General features: G+C 37.5%; 1 protein-coding gene across 8 annotated transcripts in view; it reads right to left on the bottom strand.

The window, feature by feature from the left end:
* Window positions 1–11,021: 11,021 nt before the first annotated feature.
* Window positions 11,022–20,552, bottom strand: part of TBC1D15 (TBC1 domain family member 15) — a 71,863-nt gene continuing 62,332 nt past the window's right edge. For all 8 annotated transcript variants that reach the window (XM_060412445.1, XM_060412446.1, XM_027967138.3 and 5 more), the window contains 5 exons: window positions 18,007–18,106; window positions 17,082–17,179; window positions 15,043–15,159; window positions 13,655–13,741; window positions 11,022–12,342 (listed from right to left, as the gene is read on the bottom strand). In XM_060412445.1, the coding sequence (XP_060268428.1) occupies window positions 12,121–12,342; window positions 13,655–13,741; window positions 15,043–15,159; window positions 17,082–17,179; window positions 18,007–18,106 (624 nt within the window). In that variant the 3' untranslated portion in view covers window positions 11,022–12,120. The remainder of the gene's footprint in view (window positions 12,343–13,654; window positions 13,742–15,042; window positions 15,160–17,081; window positions 17,180–18,006; window positions 18,107–20,552) is intronic.

Here is a 20,552-nt window from a genome sequence, read left to right as displayed (position 1 = left end):
GGAAGCTAAAAAGAAGATGAAAAGATGATCAAAGATTTTGTAAACGTGAGAAAGCTGAATCCTAAGCTATCAATGAAGAACACTGAGAAGCAACTCAGCTAACATTATTGAATCTCAATCACTGCAGATGGTGACTGCAGCCATGAAATTAAAAGATGCTTACTCCTTGGAAGGAAAGTTATGACCAACGTAGATAGCATATTCAAAACCAGAGACATTACTTTGCCGACTAAGGTCCATCTAGTCAAGGCTATGGTTTTTCCTGTGGTCATGTATGGATGTGAGAGTTGGACTGTGAAGAAGGCTGAGCACCAAAGTATTGATGCTTTTGACCTATGGTGTTGGAAAAGACGCTTGAGAGTCCCTTGGACTGCAAGGAGATCCAACCAGTCCATCCTAAAGGAGATCAGTCCTGGGTGTTCTTTGGAAGGAGTGATGCTAAAGCTGAAACTCCAGTACTTTGGCCACCTCATGCAAAGAGTTGACTCATTGGAAAGACTCTGATTTTGGGAGCGATTGGGGGCAGAAGGAGAAGGGGACGACAGAAGATGAGATGGCTGGATGGCATCACCCACTCGATGGACATGAGCTTGGGTGAACTCCAGGAGTTGGTGATGGACAGCGATGCCTGGCGTGCTGCGATTCATGGGGTCACAAAGAGTTGGACCTGACTGAGCAACTGAACTGAACTGAAAGGCTCAAATACCTCTAGAAGTGGGGGTAAATGGAGGAGACTGAAAAAGAATTGTTCAAAGACTGTTTAAGAAGTCGTTAAACAATTTCAAAATTTAACAAAGTAACCAAACCAGTGCGGCGCTACAAGACAAATGTGTTAAGTCACTTCAGTTGTGTCAGACCCTTTGCAACCCTCTGGACTGTAGCCCACCAGGCTCCTCTGTCCACAGGGATTCTCCAGGCAAGAACACAGCAGTGGGCTGCCACGGCCTCCCCCCAGGGTGTCTTCCCCAGGGAAGTCCCTTTCGTCTCCCGTTGGCGGGCAGGTCCTTTACCACTAGCGCCACCTGGGAAGCCCATAAGACAGCAGACGTACAAACGGAATAGAATTCAAAACAAGTAGAAAAGAGTTCAAAACAAGTGGAATAGAGTTCAAAACAAGTGTTGACCATTTATGGTCAACTGATTTTCAACAAGTGTGCTAAAACTGTTCGACAGCAAAGAATAACTTTGGATATCCATGTGAAAAACAATGGACACTGACTCCTACCTTACTTCAGACACAAAAATTAACTCAAAAATGAATCCCTGACTTAAATTAAAAGCTAAAACTATAACAGTCAGCAGAAAACATAGGATTAAATCTTCATGACCTTGGATTAGGCAATTTTTTTCTTAGATATGATAACAAAACCATAAGCAATCAAAGAAAATATAAATATGATCTCATCAAAATTAAAACCTTTGTGCCTCCAAGGACATCATCAAGAAAATGAAAAGACAACCCACAGTATGGGAGAAAGTATTTATAAATCATGTATCTCATAGAAGGCAGTAACCAGGATATATAAGGGTCTTTTACAAGTTGACATTGAAAAAACAAGTAAACCAATTTTGAAATGGACAAAGGATTTGAACTGACATTTGTCCAAAGAATATGTGACCAATGAGTATACGGAAAAGATGCTCAACATTAGTCATTAGAGAAATACAAATCAAAACACACAAAAAGATACTACTTTATAAACCACTAGAAAAGCTAAAACAAAAAAGACAGACATATTGGAAGAAAGTGGAAAAATAGCAAGTCTCATACATTGTTGATAGGATTGAAAGATGATGAGTCACTTTGGAAAAGTTTGGTAGTCTTTCAAAATATTAACTACAAAGTTACCCTGTGACCCAACAATTTCACCTCTAGGTATATGTTACAATGCAGTAGTCATTTTGGAACAACGTTTGGCAGTTCCTCAAAAAGTTAACCCTAGAGTTACCATATAACACAGCAGTTCCACTCTGGTATACACGTAAGAAAAATGAAAACGTATGCCACATAAAAACTTGTACATGAATGTTTATAGCAGCCTTAGTCATAACCACAACAACAACAACAAAAAAAAAAAACCAACAACCCAAATTCATAACAACGCAGATATCAATTAATGAAAAGACAAAACAAAATATGGTGTGTCCATAAACAGTAACATAAAGGAAGAGAGTAACCTTGAAAACATCATACGGAGTGAAAGAAGCCAGTCACAGAAGATCACACAGTGCATGATTCCATTTATATGAAATGCGGTGAAGAGGTGAAAACAGACAAGAAAAGGGACTGGGGAGAGGAGAGAGATGGACAGACAGAAAGTAGATTCACGGCTGTCGGTGCTGGGGGGTGCAGAGGCAGGAATGACCGCTGCTGAGTGCCGGGTTTCTTCTGACAGTTATGAAAACACTCTGAGATTAAATATTAGAGTACTGGCACAGCTCTGTGAATATATTAAAAATCAGTGACCTGCAGACTTTAAAAGAGTGCATTTTATGGCACATGAATTATATCCTAATAAAACTGTTATTTTTTTAAAGGCAGTTAAAACTCTATTCCCCTCTTCTATTCTACATAGACAAGCCACTTCCCTTCCTGCCCCCAGGGGGATGAATGGAGCTTATTTTCTGGAAACTGTAAAACAGAGGACCTCTGGACAGAAGGGCACTAGACATGCTTGAGAACAGTATTACCCTGAAAGTAACGTGATTAAAGAAATGTGTGCACCAAATACTGAGACTCAGACCACAGGAGGCTGAGAGCCAGGCATTTACCCTGCAGCCAGGGCATGGGGAAATGCTTGAAGACTGACCAGGAAAGAAAGAAAAACCTGAAAAGACATTGAGAGCTCTGAACAAAATAGACTAATCAGATTACCCTATGGTAAAGTCCCCATCATTGGCAAGCGCCCATTTAAACATATGGTAGATTGGATTAGTGATAATTATGTAAAAAACAAACAAACAAAAAAACACCCTTAATAAGAATTGACTCCCAAAGAAAAATTAAAGGGTCAAAGAAAGACATGTCTCAGCTAAGAACTGCATTGCCCTAACCAATATAATGAGTTTCCCTGGTGGCTCAGTGGTAAAGAATCTCCCTGCCAACGCAGGAGATTCAGGAGACACAGGTTTGATCCCTGGGTCAGGAAGATCTCATGGAGAAGAAGGAAATGGCAACCCATTTCAGCATGTGTTGCCTGGGAAATCCCATGGATAAAGAAGTCCAGTGAGTTGCAGTCCACGGGGGTCACAAGACAGTCAGACACAACTTAGCAACTAAACAACAAGAACAGACTGATATTATATCAACTATATTGGAAGATGGAGCAATAAAGAAGGGTGCATGTATGCAGTGGGAACTGAGGGGAGAGGGAATAAACAATTCCTAGTTGGAGAACTAAGACCCCACAAGCCACATGGCATGGCAAAAAAAAAAAAAAAATCCAACTGAGATTACAATGGCATCAAAGTGAATTTTCAGAGATGTAAAGAAATATGTTCGGGGGAAGGATAAAAGGAAATATGCTGACGATAACAAAAAATTTTCCTGGTCCCTCCCCAAGATGAATGGAGAAGGCAAGTGCAGTTATTAAAGGACAGACATGGGTTGTCAGAGTACGGAGTTACCTGAAAAATAATCAAGAGTGGTTATCTTGAGATTGGGAATCAACAGAAAGTCTGATCTCTTTCCCTTAAGTAAGTCTTTCTGGTTGTAAGCCATCGTTCAGCCTATCCAGTCTGTGTCACAAGGAAATATGATATGTATGCCTTCTGTGCTTAAACCACAGTGAATAAGGCAAGAGAAAGGGTTCAACTTCATAGCACAAAACCAGCCAACCTAATGATCACTTTGGTTGGATTTTTTTTTTTTTCCCATTGACATCTGACTCCTAGGGTTTACAAGGTACATTTTTGGTTCTGTGACAGGAATTGTTCATTATTATATCATCCATTCTCAATTCCTTCAACCTAACCACATGAATACCTTACCAAAATAAACTTATGCCATAGCTAAAGTATTTCCTTAACTTAGTAGTATAGTAATTTATCAGGAAAGAAATGAAACACGCCTGCCATGACCAACATTTAAGAAACTCAAGCAGGTATTTACATAACACTATTTTCTTTTCAACATATTCACAAACCAACTGTCATATACATAGTTAATGAAGTTGTCATCTATTCTAGTACTCTGCATGTATGCTAAGTTGCATCAGTCATATCTGATTCTGTGTGACCCTATGGACAAGACCCTGCCAGGCTCCCCTGTCCACAGGATTCTCCAGACAAGAGTACTGGAGTGGGTTATCACTTCCTCCTCCAGGGCATCTTCCTGACCCAGGAATCAAACCTGCGTCCCTTGATCTCCTGCATTAGCAGGCAGATTCTTTACCACTAGAACCATATCCTGGTACTTTAAGTGTCTACAAAAGGATTTTTTTTTTTTTTTTAAAGCAGCAGTATGGGGAAAAAAGTCTTAGGCTCACATGAGATCTTAGGAGATCCCACTCTTTGAATGAGAAGTCTTCATAAAGCTGATTTGCCGTGATCGTCAGTATGGGGCTTCCCAGGTGGTGCTAGTGGTAAAGAATCCGCCTGCCAATGCAGGAGACACAAGAGATACAGGTTCGATCCCTGGGTTGGGAAGATTGCCTGGAGTAGGAAATGGTGACCTGCTCCAGTATTTCTTGCCTGGAAAATTCCATGCACTGAGGAGCCTGGAGGGCTACAGTTTATGGGGCCACAGAGTTGGACATGACTGAACACATACTCATAGTCAGTATGAGGTATGCACTTGTGCTCACAGGAAGAAAATCCCCAAACGATACCAACTCAAGTGGCCTCCACTACGTCCACTCATACTATAATACACGAAAGTGCGCAGACACAGTGGAAATGATTTACTCCCGTGGAACATACCCAGACTAGAGAAACGATCATTTGGAGAAAAACATTTCAACAAAGATGGATTTAAATTTTGCAAGGACGTTCTATCAACCAGTCAGATATCCAGACAATATAATTTGAATTAAGTCATGAAGGCTAAGGGTGATTTGGTATCAAGAGTCTGACGGAGCTGACCTAATGTTGAATCATAACCAAAACCAGCGGCTACAGCCTTAGGAATCCATTTTTTTCCTGATAAAATGTTCACATGACCATCAGTTCAGTTCAGTAGCTCAGTCATGTCTGACTCTGCAACCCCATGGACTGCAGCATGCCAGGCTTCCCTATCCATCAACAACTCCCAAAGCTTGCTCAGACTCATGTCCATGGAGTCGGTGATGCTGTCCAACCACCTTATCCTCTGTCGTCCCCTTCTCCTCCTGCCTTCAATCTTTCCCAGCATCAGAGTCTTTTCCAATGAGTCAGTTCTTCCCATCAAGTGGCCACAGTATTGGAGTTTCAGCTTCAGCATCAGTCCTTCCAGTGAATATTCAGGACTAATTTCCTTTAGGATGGACTGAATGGATCTCCTTGCAGTCCAAGGGACTCTCAAGAGTCTTCTCCAACACCACCAAAAGCATCAAATCTTTGGCGCTCAGCTTTCTTTATAGTCCAACTCTCACATCCATATACGACTACTGGAAAAACCATAGCTTTGACTAGACGGACCTTTGACTATCAAGTAGACACTATAATTTCCCATACCACTAAAATACTTAGTGCAGACAAGCCTGGTGATTTTTATTTTTTATGATTTTCTATATTGACCAAGACAGTTGACTAGAGACTTCTCTATTAATAAGCAAAATATGAAATCTATCTTACATTTGTGTTCTCATTATCATATTTTTATGACAACTTTCATAAAGGAAGACTCTTAAAAGGCAAGCACATTTAAACCAATTTGAAAAGGATAAAACTAACGCCAAAAAGGAACAGTGATTTATTCTGGGGTCAGTGAGGCAATGGCTCAGATGAAACCAGAACACAGTTCAGATTTAAAATCAAAATGACCTCAATGAAAACAAATCAAATGGTGCCCCCAGGCCATACCTGTTAGATACTATGTTTTGGCAGGAAAAGCAGACCACGTAGCTTTAAGAATAAAAAACAATGACCAGCCGAGACATCAAATAACAATAGCATTTATGTATCATGCCAGGCACTGTACTAAACGTTTTATATATACTCCATTTACTGGGAACCATATGGTCACAATATTAAGAAGCGACGGAGCCAGGTCTCAAATCCATGACTACCTGACTCTAAAACGTGTCCTCCTACGCAAATAGTTCAACCCTTCTGTTCTGCGTTCGTTACGAAAATGTTTTGCATTTTCTAGTACGAACAATTTAGTGTGAATAAATTTTTTTCTGACACCTGACTCCCAGAATGTTACAGGATAAACTCCATGCCTGTGGCAAGAACACAAAGCACTTTCTGATCCAAGTATCTACACCCCACCCTCAGCCACCTTGAACTGAGAAAACGAACACCTCAAGCTAGTTGTATTATTTGTCCATTAGCACCACCAATCAAAAGAACTCATATTTGTGTTGATACAGTTATGCTGTTCTAAACTGTGGCCAAGAAATTGTCAGTGATAGCAAATAAATAAGAAAACAAGAAGAAAAATAAGGTATACAAAACTTCAGGGTTTTTAAAAGCAAGTTTAACAAAGAAGCTCCTGTATTTAAAAAAAAAAAAAAAAAGCCATAGTGAAGCTCTCAGACAATGTGAGTCTTTAATAACAACTTAGGAAACTATGGAACGAGATTAGAGAGGGACCCCCTGGACTGAGGCCAGGACTCTCATGGACTCACTCCACACTGTAAAGCTAACAAATAAAATGCTCACAACTATTCAACTCTTCTTGCAGAATAAACTTGGGGTGGGAGGGGGGGCAGTGCTCAGCTGCTCAGTCACGTCCAACTCTTTGCAACCCCATGGGCTATAGCCCCCCAGGCTTCTGTGCATAGGATTTTCCCTGCAGGCATCCTGGAGGAGGTTGTCATTTCCTCCTCTGGGGAGCATGCCCAGCGCAGGGATGGAATCTGTTTCCTGAGTCTCCTACATTGGCAGGTGGATTCTTTACCACTGAGCCACTCTTCTAAACATATCTTCTAATTCTGAAGAGTTGAAAATACGGAAAATTCAGCAGCCCAGGCATGTGAGAAGCACCACAAATCAAATTTAGAGTGACCAAAAAAAAAAAAAAAAAAAAAACCACGGAAATTTCTGTGGTAAAGGATTTCCTTTCCACAAGTGTTCAGAAAAAAAAAAAAAAAAAAAGGAGTGGGGTGGGGTATGGATTCTCATGGCTGGAATGATTCACTTATAGTCCCATCAGGAACAAGGGAATAGGTTAGGAAAAAATGATTCTGCTAAGGCAGATGGCTCCAGGATTCTGCCACTTGAATTCAACTCACCAGACTACAGTTGAAACATTCCTATTCCTTACATTCCTTCCCTAAGATGTACCTCTGTCAAGACTAACCCATCCGTTACCTGTATACGTGTGGCTGAGTCCCTTTGCTGTTCACCTGAAATTGTCATAACAGTGTTAATCAGCTATACCCCAATACAGAATAAAAAATTTAAAGATATATTAAAAAAAATAACCCCATCCATTCTGTAAGTTGTAGTTTAAGCAACAAGGGTTTTTTTGTTTGTATGAAGTATCAATGAAACTTATTCTTTTCCCCCCGATCTTCACCAATCAATAAAATTTTGGGATAAGTCGTATTAAAAAGTTAAAAGGCTGAAGGAAGCTAGAAACACCAGACTGGGTTCCCCCTCATTAGCCTACATACAGAATCCTTAAAAGCTCTGTAAACCAGAAGAGAATAAAATATTTGTCCCAAATTTATTTAGAAATTGCATTTAAATTGAATTTAACAAAACTGTCTTGTGGGTTAATGTTTTTACACTCTGACGTGTGTGAAAGAACTTATTGTGAATTTTGGAAGGCAGAAATAGGAGCATGTGTGTTTATAATAGCATTACTTCTATTAAGAGTATTAAAAAAAAAAAAAGTTTCACTCAGAAAACAATTTAAGTCTTTATATTATCTATTTCAGTTAGATGCCATTCATTGTTAATGACTTCCTGGTCAGCAAATACTCCTTTTGGCCTATTTAACATGATTCCGTTAACAAAAAGGACGTGACTCAGATTTTCTCTGGATGTATCTTGCATTCCATGCTTGCCAGGCGCAGTGGCATGCAGTGTTAATATTAAGCATCAAGAAGTACTTATACTAAGCATCAAGAAGTACCTTGATGGCTTCTCCGCTGGAGAATTTGCCTTACAAAAGGGATCCTTCGACAGTCATGAAAAAACGCGGGGTACAATCGGGCCATGAAACATCTAAAGCAACCTTAAAAACAGCTCTCAGTGTGTTTTTAAAGCAGTCGGCTAACTCATGGGGTCTGGTGCCTCCAGACTAGTGTGGTATCAAAACTATGCATTATTGAGTGTCACAGCACAAGGCCATTTCTGAAGTTAATACATCTTCTTAATTAAAACCTGAAAGGAACTGTTCGTTGATCACAGTGAAGCCTACTGGAATTTGTTCTTTTCATTCTACTTTACTACATAGAGATGTGAAGAGCAATATACCAGAGAGATATCTGAGGAAAAGTGTATTTAACAGCTCACCTATTTATTCTAGCGTTTCCCAGGTGGCTCAGTGGTAAAGAAACCGCCTGCCAATGCAGGAGACAGCGGATACAAATTTGATCCCTCTGGGGAAGATTCTCTAGAAAAATGACAACCTACTCCAGTATTCTTGCCTGGAAAATCCCAGAGGAGCCTGGTGGGCTAAAGTCCATGGAATCCTGGAGTCAGACATGACTGAGGAAGCATTCACTCCATTATTCAAGTATTCCAATTCTAACTCTAGGGATTGAACTACATTAGGTAAATACAGCATTTCTGATCCCTGATTCTTAAAAAGAGATTTGGATTAGGATCTGTTTTTCTTTACAGTGAATTTTTTAACAATGTAATTTCCCATGGGCCAAGAATGCTTTGAATACCCCAGAACTTACAGAAGTATGACCAATCACACTGCCCCACCCCCATCTCCTCTGCATCTAAGGATGACACACTCTTTTTCCCTAAGTCAAGACAGCCTGAAAAATAGTATACTTATAAGACCTAAAGATAAAAATGTTTGTAACCAGAGCAATCCTCAACTTAACTTAAAAAATCCAACAACTTAAAAAACTCCCATATTATAAGGACCCAAAGGGAGGACAGGCCAAATACACTGTTATTTAAATGGCAGTATTCATCTTAAAAGTATTGAGTTGACCAAAAAGTTCTTTCAGGTTTTTCCTTAGATGGTTTCTTTACCAGAAAACCCTAACGAACATTTTGGCCAACTCAGTATAGTAAGTACAGACGTTTACTGTCGGATAATGACATTAGATACTGATTAAAACAACTTTCAGATTCATCTCAAATTTAACCCTGTTTCATGTTAATAAATAAAATAACACTGAAAGTTTCTCTTCAAAATGTAAGAACAGAGGAAGAACCTACACAAAATAGTCAAAGTTGACTGTCATCACTTTTTACTAAAAATGACCAGAACTAGGGCAAATCCACCTTAGAAAACCAAGGAACTACTTTAAAAAAAAAAAAAAGAAAAACTTAAGGACGTGTCTACCTAACTGTAAGTCAAAATTTAAGCCAAGCAATACAATATACAATGGCAATTCTCTAATCTTCAATACAAAAAGATTGCCCATAGACTCCTATCAGAATTGAAAACACTTTTTACAGCACATAATATAGCTCAGCTGGTGAAGAATCCACCTGCAATGCAGCAAACCCTGATTTGATTCCTGGGTCGGGAAGACCTGCTGGAGAAGGGATAGGCTACCCACTCCATTATTCTTGGGCTCCCCTCGTGGCTCAGCTGGTAAAGAATCCACTTGCAACCAGGATAGACCTGCATTCAATTCCTGGATTGAGAAAATCCCCTGAAGTGAAAGGCTACCCACTCCAGAATTATGGCCTGGAGAATTCCATGGAATGTCCATGGGGTTGCAAAGAGTTGGACACGACTGAGCGGAGTTGCATTTTCACTTTCAATATTTTATGTGTTATTGGCAAGGACAGAGCCCCTTGTGAAAATTAAAACAAACAATTCTTTTAAAAGTCACACTAAGACCCTTATCTGAACTGTATCTATCTTAGCAATATCAACAGTTAAGAGTTTACATGGTTATTTGCTAGCTGGTTCTGAGGAGTAGGATTAAATCAGACTTTACTTAGCACTGTATTATTTACATATAAAAAATGGACCAAAGAGAAATATTACATGTTTAGTAAAAATGTTTTTAACAAGTAGTTTTAAAAATAAAACTTCACAAAAGTTAAACTTACTAAATGTCTTCAGATTTTTTAAAACTCTGAAGTAGACATTATATTGCATAGTTGGGGCGGAGGGGGGGGAAATCTCCCCAAAAGTCCCTGTCCAGGAAGAACAAGAAGGACATCAAGATGTTTTCAGCAATTTCCTGAACAGCAGGAAATGAAAGGCTGGAGATACCGAGCTTTGATCAGTTTACTTTTTTTTCTGAATAGGCTTACTCATTATTAACTGATGAAAGATAACACACATATAATATTAAAAACTGCAATCTAATGGTTCTACTGTCATGATTGTCAGTTAAAGCTCAAGAAAGAAAAAGTTCATTTGGTTCCCTAGTTCTCTGGGGTGGGTGGGGGGGGGCCCGCGGGGAGGCAGGGTGCTGGGAATCTATCTAGTGGACCATTTTAGAACTACGTAACTTTTATTTTACATTATTAACTTCACTTGTAGGAAGTTGCTTTACTGATTCAGATAACTATATCCTCCAAGGTAATACTATACTCAATTTCATGCTAATAGAAAGTTTCTTTATAAAAGACTCATGTTTCTCACTTCTTTCCACAACTCATTCAAATGACTGTTTCAATCATATAAAGATACAAGATGCACTAGGGTCTATCTCAGGGTTTTCTTCTTCTGATGAAGAACTAGCAGATTATTTCCAAGTGCAATTTAACTGAAAACACCATTTCAACTTCAAATTTATTTTAATGATATGTACAGAAGTAAACAAATTACAATTAAAATGGAATCAGTTATGTTCATTACACATAACTTAAAATCATGCAACACTGCATGGTAAAAACAACAGCTTCATTCATATACAAAAGAGCATTATTTTGAGACTCATGATAGTATAATGAAATTTTTGATGTAAGCTTTTGGTAAAGAGTATTTCATAAAAATTTAAAGACCTGATTAATCAGTTAATGCATTATTAGGAAAGATAGTAAACATTATTAGTAAAATGAGACTATAAGCAATTAACTTGAAAATTACACCAGATATGGGGCTGAATGTATTCTCCTGAAATAAATGTTTGGTTAAGAAAATAGCTTTGAAAAAGATCTCATACTGAAGCTATGTATTTACTTTGTGAAATCAGGTTATATAAATCAATAGTCAAGTTTATTCAATTAAAGAAAATATGCCTATCCTTTCTTATACTCATAAATAAGTACTTATACAGTCTTTATATACAAGTGAAGAAAAGTTCAATGTAAAAAATATACTGCCAATCCACTTATTATGGTTGAAATAGCTCTTTACCTACACATTTAATTGCATTGATGAAAATGTCCAATTTAAATCACATTCAACCACTGTAAATATTTAAGCTAAGTATTTTTGTAAACAAGAGAGAAAAATAAATTCTTTCATTTCATCACTGGGCCACAACCTACTTCTCAGCTTAGAAAGCTATAGAAAGGCTCAGCATTCAATCAGATCCAAACCTGCTAAACCTGGGGTAAACAAAGTGAATGTTTTCAAAGTGCATAATTTCCAGCTCATCCACTTGTACTATTTTTCCAATTCCAGTTCATCAGCAAGAAAATAAAAGGTACTTAGCTATAAAAAATACTAAGGAATGTTATTGAAAAGGAAAGGCTATTTGGTAGAAGTAACTACAAAAATAATTAGTTTAAATCTTTGTAAAGCTTTAATGCAAGAACATCAGTACACATTCTTTCCATAAACCTTAAAGCACGATCAATACCAAGATCTCAAATTTCCACCTTTCAAGTACTTGAAAAAAAGTTGTAACAAAGTGTCTCTTCAAAGAATGATCATGCAGGTGTTAATCTGCTGACATTTGGGGACACGGGTATTTCTGTTGGGTTGTCATCTCTGCCTCCACTGGCAGTAAGGACAGGCAACGAGTTACTCTGAAATGCAGATGGAGGACAAACAGTCATGCCAACGTTTTCATCTTCCCCATTGTCTGAATCTGGTGTTGTAACTTCACTATCCTGAAGCCCCAGGATCTCACAAACTGCTTGCGGCAACTCCTGAATAAGAAGAACCAAATATAAAATCATCATTCACCACAGAGGAAAAGTAATCACAAATTAACACTTGCTATTTAAGATAACATCGAACATTTGTTCCAACAGTGCAATTGTTATGCACCTTCTCAGACCTTCCTTCTCCACTCGAAATGAAATCCAAACCATTCTTTTTAATAACTGGTTTTCCGATCTTCTATTCTGAATTAGCCACTCCCCACCCTACCCCACCCCACCACTCCCACAAACACACTGTTTTCTAACATTTTGCATTTATTTCATTCTCTTTCATTCTTTTCCCTCAATACACAAATGTTCCTTAAACTCGAAAAGGATCACTGACAAATTTTGAACAGAACAGCTATCAAATAAATATTTGTAAAAGTGAACTAAAACAGGGCTTCCCTGTTGGTTCAGTGGTAAATAATCCACCTGCCAATGTAGAAGACACGGATTCGATCCCTGATCTGGATGCTGTGAAGCAACTAAGCCTGTGCATCTCGAGTACTGAGCCTGGGAGCCTCAATTAGCGAGCCCGTGTGCTGCAGCCACAGAAGTCCGCAAGCCTGAGCTCCCCAAGCAGGGGAGCCCCTGCAGGGAGGAGCCCCGCAGGGAGGAGCCCCCGCAGGGAGGAGCCTGTGAGCCGCAAGGAAGAGCAGTCCCCACTGTCCTCAACCAGAAAAGCCCAGGCAGCAATGAAGTCTCGGTGCAGCCGTCAGTATATAAATATGTACAATTGTAAAGAAAGAAACTGAGCCAAAATAAATATTTGGAACCATGAACAAATGACACAAAGACTAAATAAGAATTCTCTTAAAAATCTGAAAACCAAAATACACCAAGAGTATAATAGTTTGGTTTAAATTCAGGACGTAACACCTCAAACTTGCCTTATTTTTAGAGACAATTAAGAGCCTGACTGATATAAATGTAATGACACTGACCAAATAATATTCATTGAATTATTTCTGATTAGCATCTGTCTTTACTTGAAGACACTATATATTTAATATGAGGTCCTATTCTGTGTTCACTAATTCGATAATATATCAATGCTTCTACAGCCTCTCTTGTTGTTGCCAAAGTGTTTTCATCACTTTTATCATTCTGTCTTATTACTGTTTGTCTCCTAGCATAATTATTCAATTGTTTTCAATTAAGTGCTGTAAATCTATAATGGTAAACAAATGTTAGCCAATGCTTTGTGTCTGCCATCAACTTACTAATTTAACTTCTAAAAAGAAAAATTTTGTGACCTCAATCCACCAAAATCATACAGACAAAAAATCTTTTGATTACTTAAAATACTGTATACCTTGCATTTTACCATCTGTAGTGAAATTGCTTCTGCCTTGCATAGTACATCTTCCACATCAATTTTCATGGACAATTCATTGATATGCTAGAATAAATCAATAAAATAATTGAAACTGAAACACTATTATACTCTATTACACAATTTATTACTAGTTATATTCAGTCAGTTCAGTTCAGTCGCTCAGTCATGTCCGACTCTTTGTGACCCCATGGACTACAGCATGCCAGGCCTCCCTGTCTATCACCAACTCCTCCTGGAGTTTACTCAAACTCATTTCCATTGAGTCGGTGATGCCATCCAACCATCTCATCCTCTGTCGTCCCCTTCTCCTCCCGCCTTCAATCCTTCCCAGCATCAGGGTCTTTTCTAACGAGTCAGTACTTCAAATCAGGTGGCCAAAGTATTGGAGTTTCAACTTCAACATCAATCCTTCCAATGAATATTCAGGACTGATCTCTTTTAGAATGTACTGGTTGGATCTCCTTGCTGTCCAAGGGACTCTCAAGAGTCTTCTCCAATACCACACAGTTCAAAAGCATCAATTTTTCGGTGCTCAGCTTTCTTTATAGTCCAACTCTCACATCCATACATGACCACTGGAAAAACCATAGCTTTGACTAGATGGACCTTTGTTAGCAAAGTAATGTCTCTGCTTTTTAATAAGCTGTCTAGGTTGGTCATAACTTTTCTTCCAAGGAGCAAGCGTCTTTTAATTTCATGGCTGCAGTCACCATTTGCAGTGATTTTCGAGCCCCCAAAAACAAAGTCAGCCACTGTTTCCCCATCTATTTGCTATGAAGTGATAGGACCAGATGCCATGATCTTAATTTTCTGAATGCTGAATTTTAGCCAACTTTTTCACTCTCCTCTTTTACTTTCATCAAGAGGCTCTTTAGTTCTTAGCTTTCTTCCATAAGGGTGGTGTCATACTAGTTATATTACACTGTAGACAAAATCCTCAAAACAAAATACCCTCAGACTACAAGTAAATGGGAAATTTAATATATCCCTCATTAGAGCATTTCAAAGTTGTAAAGCTAAGGAACAGCTATTAATAATAAGCTTATGGAACATAAATCCAGCAGCTGTCCCAAGTCTACTATCTCAAAGTTATAAGCAAAAGTATTACTTTGTTTAGAAAAGTAAACAACATAAAAGAGCATTTGTCGCATGTTTCTCTTTCTAATTAGCAAGGAAAAAAATAATTGGCCAACATGTTCAACCTGCTGAACTGTCCTTCTCAGAAAACTGGGCCTAGTATTGACTACCACTGATAAAATTTTAAGTCACTCAAGAGATTCAATAACACTCCAAGGAAATGTTTGTTTTCCAACAAAAAGAGGAAAGAGTCAAAATATTAAAATCTAAATTAGAAGAATAACTACCTTAAGTATTTCATTAAAGCCATAATGTTTTTCCATTATTTGTTGTTTTTCTGACTCCAGAATAGCACAACAGAGAAGAAGATGAAAATTTTTACATGGTAGTTCAGTCCACATTACCTATAGAAAACAGAACACATAGTAAACTCTATCAATTCTAAAATATTTCCTTCATAGATAACGATGCTCAATTCTGAATGACTTCTATGCAAAGCAGAACTTGCCTAGATGGAATAGTCCATTCTTTTTCTAGTTAAGAAATGAGGTGTGGGGAATGAAAGTCTTACCTTTACCCACAAACAATAAATGAATTATGATGAATTCCAAACATGTCTCTTTAGGTGACTACAGTTAGTTCTGAGCCTAATCAATACTATATGGGTAAGGTGTAAGGGTTAGAGGTATTTTCAATATTTTTCTGAACCTTCAGTTTTTCATTTTTAAATCACCTTCAGTTTCTTGGGGTGGGGGAAAAAGCTACATCATAGGAATAAAAATGCAGTTATACACTGCATGGAATCAAAAACACCCAGAGGTAGCTCTACATTCTAAACAACAAATTATATAATAAATCAGAATATCTCTAATTGTGACAAAAACTGAATCAACCACTCAAAATTTATACCCCAAATGTGTACAACATTTGATCATTTCTTCCTAATCAATGTCCTAAAACTTAAAGTCTTAATTTCCTCTGGTTAATGTACTTAATATCTTTTTAGAAAGATCAAAGACTCATGTAAACAATATTATTAAAGCATACCAGAAATGTTTTTACTTCTTTTACTAAAAATAAACCAAGTAGAATCATTTTAAGACTAAATCCATTTTTGAAAGTTTAATTATAATGCAATTAACCTCAAAGATTTCATTAAAAGTCCTAATTTATTTGGTAAACACAGATTAAGGAGTTATTACAATTATTGAAAACTTTTAAAAAGAAGCTGAGATACTAATTTAATGAAATTGATAAACTTCAAAGTACAATTCTAGGTCAAGAACATGTTAAGTGTTCCTTCTAATTTCAAACAAAGAAATGCTCCTCCAGAAAGTGGGCATCCTTCAGTTAGTGGATCACCTTCTCTAATGGGAGCATAGCCTCCAAAAGTACAGGAATCAACCTCCAGGTGTAAAAGCCTCAGGATACTCACTGCATATTAAGTTTACTTATTATTCGAATAGAGTATTTCCCCCATTCTTTCCTTGGCAAAGTTTCTGTCAACTTTACTTTTATAAAGATAAGGTAGTGGACGGTCATCATACCAATAGTCTATTTCGAAAGTACTGCCATCTGTTAACAATTAACAGACATATGAAAAGAAAATATATCTTGCTTTTCATCATGAGGTGCCCTGGGTACAAGATGGAATAAAAAGATATAAACCAAAAACATGATCATGAATACTCTCCAGAGTGAGGAAAAGGGTAATGGGGCTTGGGGTGGTGATTAAAGATCTAAGCTATATCTTTCAACATTTTTTGCCTTGGAAAGAAAGAGAAAAGACTCTTGGATTGGCCGAAAAGTTCGTTCGAACAAACTTTTTGGCCAACGTGATAGAAGTAAATAAGGCAAAATTATTACATACGTTGAATGCAGATAGTAGCATATTTGTTACATTATTCTTAGTATTTTGCTCTAACTTAAATTTCTTTAAAAAGCAGAACGAAAGTTGGTTCCCTCCCAATACTCCAGACTACAAATAAAGTACCATCTCAACTGATTGGCCTGCCAAAACTTCCTTAACTATATTTAAATCTACACCCAAATTCAGCACAGTCTCATAAAGTATCCCAAGGTCAAATGGTCTACACAACTGGTTCTGGGAAACCTCCTGGCCCCCAGTCTCACAAGGATGTGATCTACAGAAAAAAGCTCCCAAGATCACATATTCAGTTCAACATAGTTTTTAAGGAGAGACCAAAACATCAGAATTTCAGAACTGCTTTAGAAATTTCAGCCAGGATACTATAATCCCTTTATAGAAACAAAATGGTTATTTCCATAAAAAGTGTTACATTTTTACAATAATTTAAGAACTTACCTCCCATAATCGAAGAATATCTAGAAAACTAAATTCCCTTTTAAATCTGATTAAAAGCCATCTGAAGCAAAAATAAAGGTATCCAGAGTCCTGGGATTCTACAAAAAAAGAAAAAAAAAACACCTTACTTCCTCTTACACTAATTATCTCAGAATAGGGTACCTATTTCAAACTCAAATTTTTCTGTTCATCTTAGGCTTAAAAGTCCTGTAAGTTTAATTGTCTTCTACTAATTCAAGGAAACGATTCGGAATTGCAGGCTATATTCTTTAAAAGCAAACCACCAAATAACAGCTGACTCTCTGTCTGTGGATTCAACCAATTGTGAATGGAAAATATTTGGGGGAAAAAAAAAATTCCAGGAAGTTCCAAAAAGCAAAGCTTGAATTTGCTGCACTTGGCGACTATTTAAAAAGGATTTACATTGTATTTACAACTATTTGTGAGGTATAATAAATAATCTAGAGATGATCTAACATATACAGGAGGATGTGCATAGGTTATACGCAAATAATATGCCACTTTATGTAAAAGACTTGAGTCTCCTTGGATTTTTATATGGGGGTGAGAGAGTATGTGTGTTCAGTTACTCAGTCATGTCCAACTCTTTTCAACTCTAGACCGTAGCCCGTCAGGCTCCTGTCTATGGAATTGTTCAGGTAAGTGGGTTGTGTAGTGGTTGCCATTTCTTCCTCCAAAAGATCTTCCCAACCCAGGGGCAGTCCTCACAAATGAGAGATGACTCGTATTTCATAGTATGAATAAACTGTTTTAAGGCCGAACTGTACAAGGGGGACAGTTTGGTCCCACAGTTTTATTCCTCAGAGGAACCCAGGCAACACTGGTGGATTATACAGTCTACATTTTTTCTCTCTGCATATTACCCTACAATTTGCTGAATATAGCTTTCTTTCACTCAACTCACCTAAGTAACTGCAAAATCCACTGTCCAACAACCGAAGTAAGGTACTTAGCTGAATAAGCTGGGTCTTCATGCCTTGCATCTGCTCTTCGAAATTTTGATGCTTTAAAAAAAAATTAAGTAATACTTAATAAATATTTTACAGTACATAACTACTGATAACTGTGCCATTAAAATAAGGACAAATGTTGGACTTACACCATATTGGTTATATTTTAAAATCACAACTAATTAAAATGCTAAAAGATTATTTTTTTCCACTATTCAATTTTTTAAGATAAAGAATAATGCAGGCAACAGCAGCTGTAGACTGACTGATATACTATTCTTATATCAAATAAGAAACCTGGGTGAAAGGAACATACATTTGCAATACAGACTTTTATCAAATCACTTTACTGCTAAATATTTCTTTAAATTAACACAGGAAATAAAATTAATTTTAGCTTTAGTATGTGTCCAGTGTTAAAGAATTAGCTAATTATGTCTTATGATTTGATAGCATTAAGGAATCTATGAAGTCAAAACCATTTTCATGACAACAGCAATACTAAAACAGCCCAGGCATTTTGCACTTTAAGTTCTCCCATGATTGTAAAGGCTCTAAGAAGGCCATATACTGCAATAGACTGCACACAGGAACACATGTGAAAGTCAGCTGTCTGCTATTAAACTAGATACTACACATTAAAAGGAAATTAAAACTGGAAGATAATCCCTCTTTTCAGTAAATTCTGTTTTGGAAAAGTTATTTTTCATTTTTTAAAAATGTATGTAAAACTTCAGAAGGTTTACTATTATCTTTAAATGAATAAATAAATAAATATCTGGGCTTCCCAGGTAGCTCAGTGGTAAAGAATCCACCTGTCAATGTAGAAGATACAGGTTCCATCCCTGGGTTGGAAAGATCTTCTGGTGAAGGAAATGGCAACCCACTCCAGTATTCTTGCCTGGGAAATACCATGGACAGATGAGCCTGGTGGGCTATAGTCCATGGGGTTGCAAGAGTTGGATACAACTTAGCAACTAAACAACAAGATATTTATAAATTTCCTAGAACTTTTCATAACAAACACCAACAGATGTAACCCACATAAACAAAAGCTCTTAGAATCTGCAATAATATTTAAGAGTGTGACGAGGTCCTGAGATCATAAAGTTTCAGAACTACTGTGGTTTAAATGTTTTAATCTCTGAAAGTGAGTAGATTTGCTACCAAAAGTTCAGTCAAGGTTTGGGGATGGGGAGGGCACCAAAATAAATGAAACCTTTCTTATGATTATGATCCCTTTAACCCTCATGTTCTAACCCCTTTATGGTGAACTACTGCCCTAATCTTTGTGAAAAGCCTAAGAATAACATCCTTTCCCCCTCACATTTCTTTTAGCTTTTGAGACAATAATAGTGCTTTATTAGAAGTATCAATTAAATTAGTTGGTTAAAAAAAAATTAGGGCTACTGATTCTCAATAAACTGGTTTCTCTTTAGTGATATGAATAGTTTAGTGAATGAAATGCTGTAATAGACAAACGCAAGTTTTGGGGATATAGTTTCTTCACATTTCCCACAGGAAAATAAAAGGGAAAGGCAGGACTAACTCTTTCATTAACAGTATAATTTTTGCTGTGACATGGCCAAAAGCTTCCATTGTTTTGGAAGTAACAACGTGGCGTGGCCACTGCTACCCACTCTGCTATAAAAAGTAGTACTCCCAAAAGGACAGAAGCCAACTTCAGAGAAGTAGCTATTCCTGCAGAAAGGAAAAGGAGGTCGACAATGGATACACAGAGGGCTTCAAGTCTAACTATAAATAAATGCGTATGTACATTACCTATGTATGTACATGTGTGCATATATACACATATGTATGTGTACATATACACAGGTATGGGTATGTGTATATACACACAAACATATGCATATCGAAAGGGGTAAGAAGGAAGGGCAAGTTAAAACTATATGGCAAAATGAATGCTGGCTATAAGGAAGTTCATTAGATCATTTTGCAGTTGTTTCTATAATATGGTGGTAACAGACAGAAGTCTATGCCTAGACCAACACTAGATGTGAGTAAATACCAACAAAAGTGAATCCATAGGCATTGGATTCAGCCTCCATAAAGTAGTAAAAACTTACATGAAATAAAGCTGTAAAACAAAAAGAAGGAATCAAACAGCAGAACAGATTCAAGGACACGAAAACAGTAACAATGCAGTGGGAATAATTGTGCAGACTATTTCGACTGTAACTTACTGCCCTTTCATATTATGCAATGCTTCATGTCATGTTTCATATTATGACACAAAAGATGTCAGCAGACATTAAGAAATCTTTTTAGAATAAAGACTAGAAATATCCCCAGACCGCTGTCAACGGAAAAGGCAAACAGAGAACATCCACTGTTGAAAAGACAGAACAAGGAACTTGAACCTCCATACACAGAAATGACAAGCAGACTGCGAAATGAGTAGTAAGGATGCTCACAAAGTGGTCTGCACATCTGAGGCCTAAGTGCATGCACACAGATGCGTGCATACACGCACCCAGCA

The sequence above is a fragment of the Ovis aries genome, chromosome 3 (genome assembly GCF_016772045.2).
Source record: "Ovis aries strain OAR_USU_Benz2616 breed Rambouillet chromosome 3, ARS-UI_Ramb_v3.0, whole genome shotgun sequence".
Classification (NCBI taxonomy): Eukaryota; Metazoa; Chordata; class Mammalia; order Artiodactyla; family Bovidae; genus Ovis; species Ovis aries.
The sequence above is the reverse complement of the archived record's forward strand: the minus strand, read 5'-3'. Positions and strand labels throughout refer to the sequence as shown.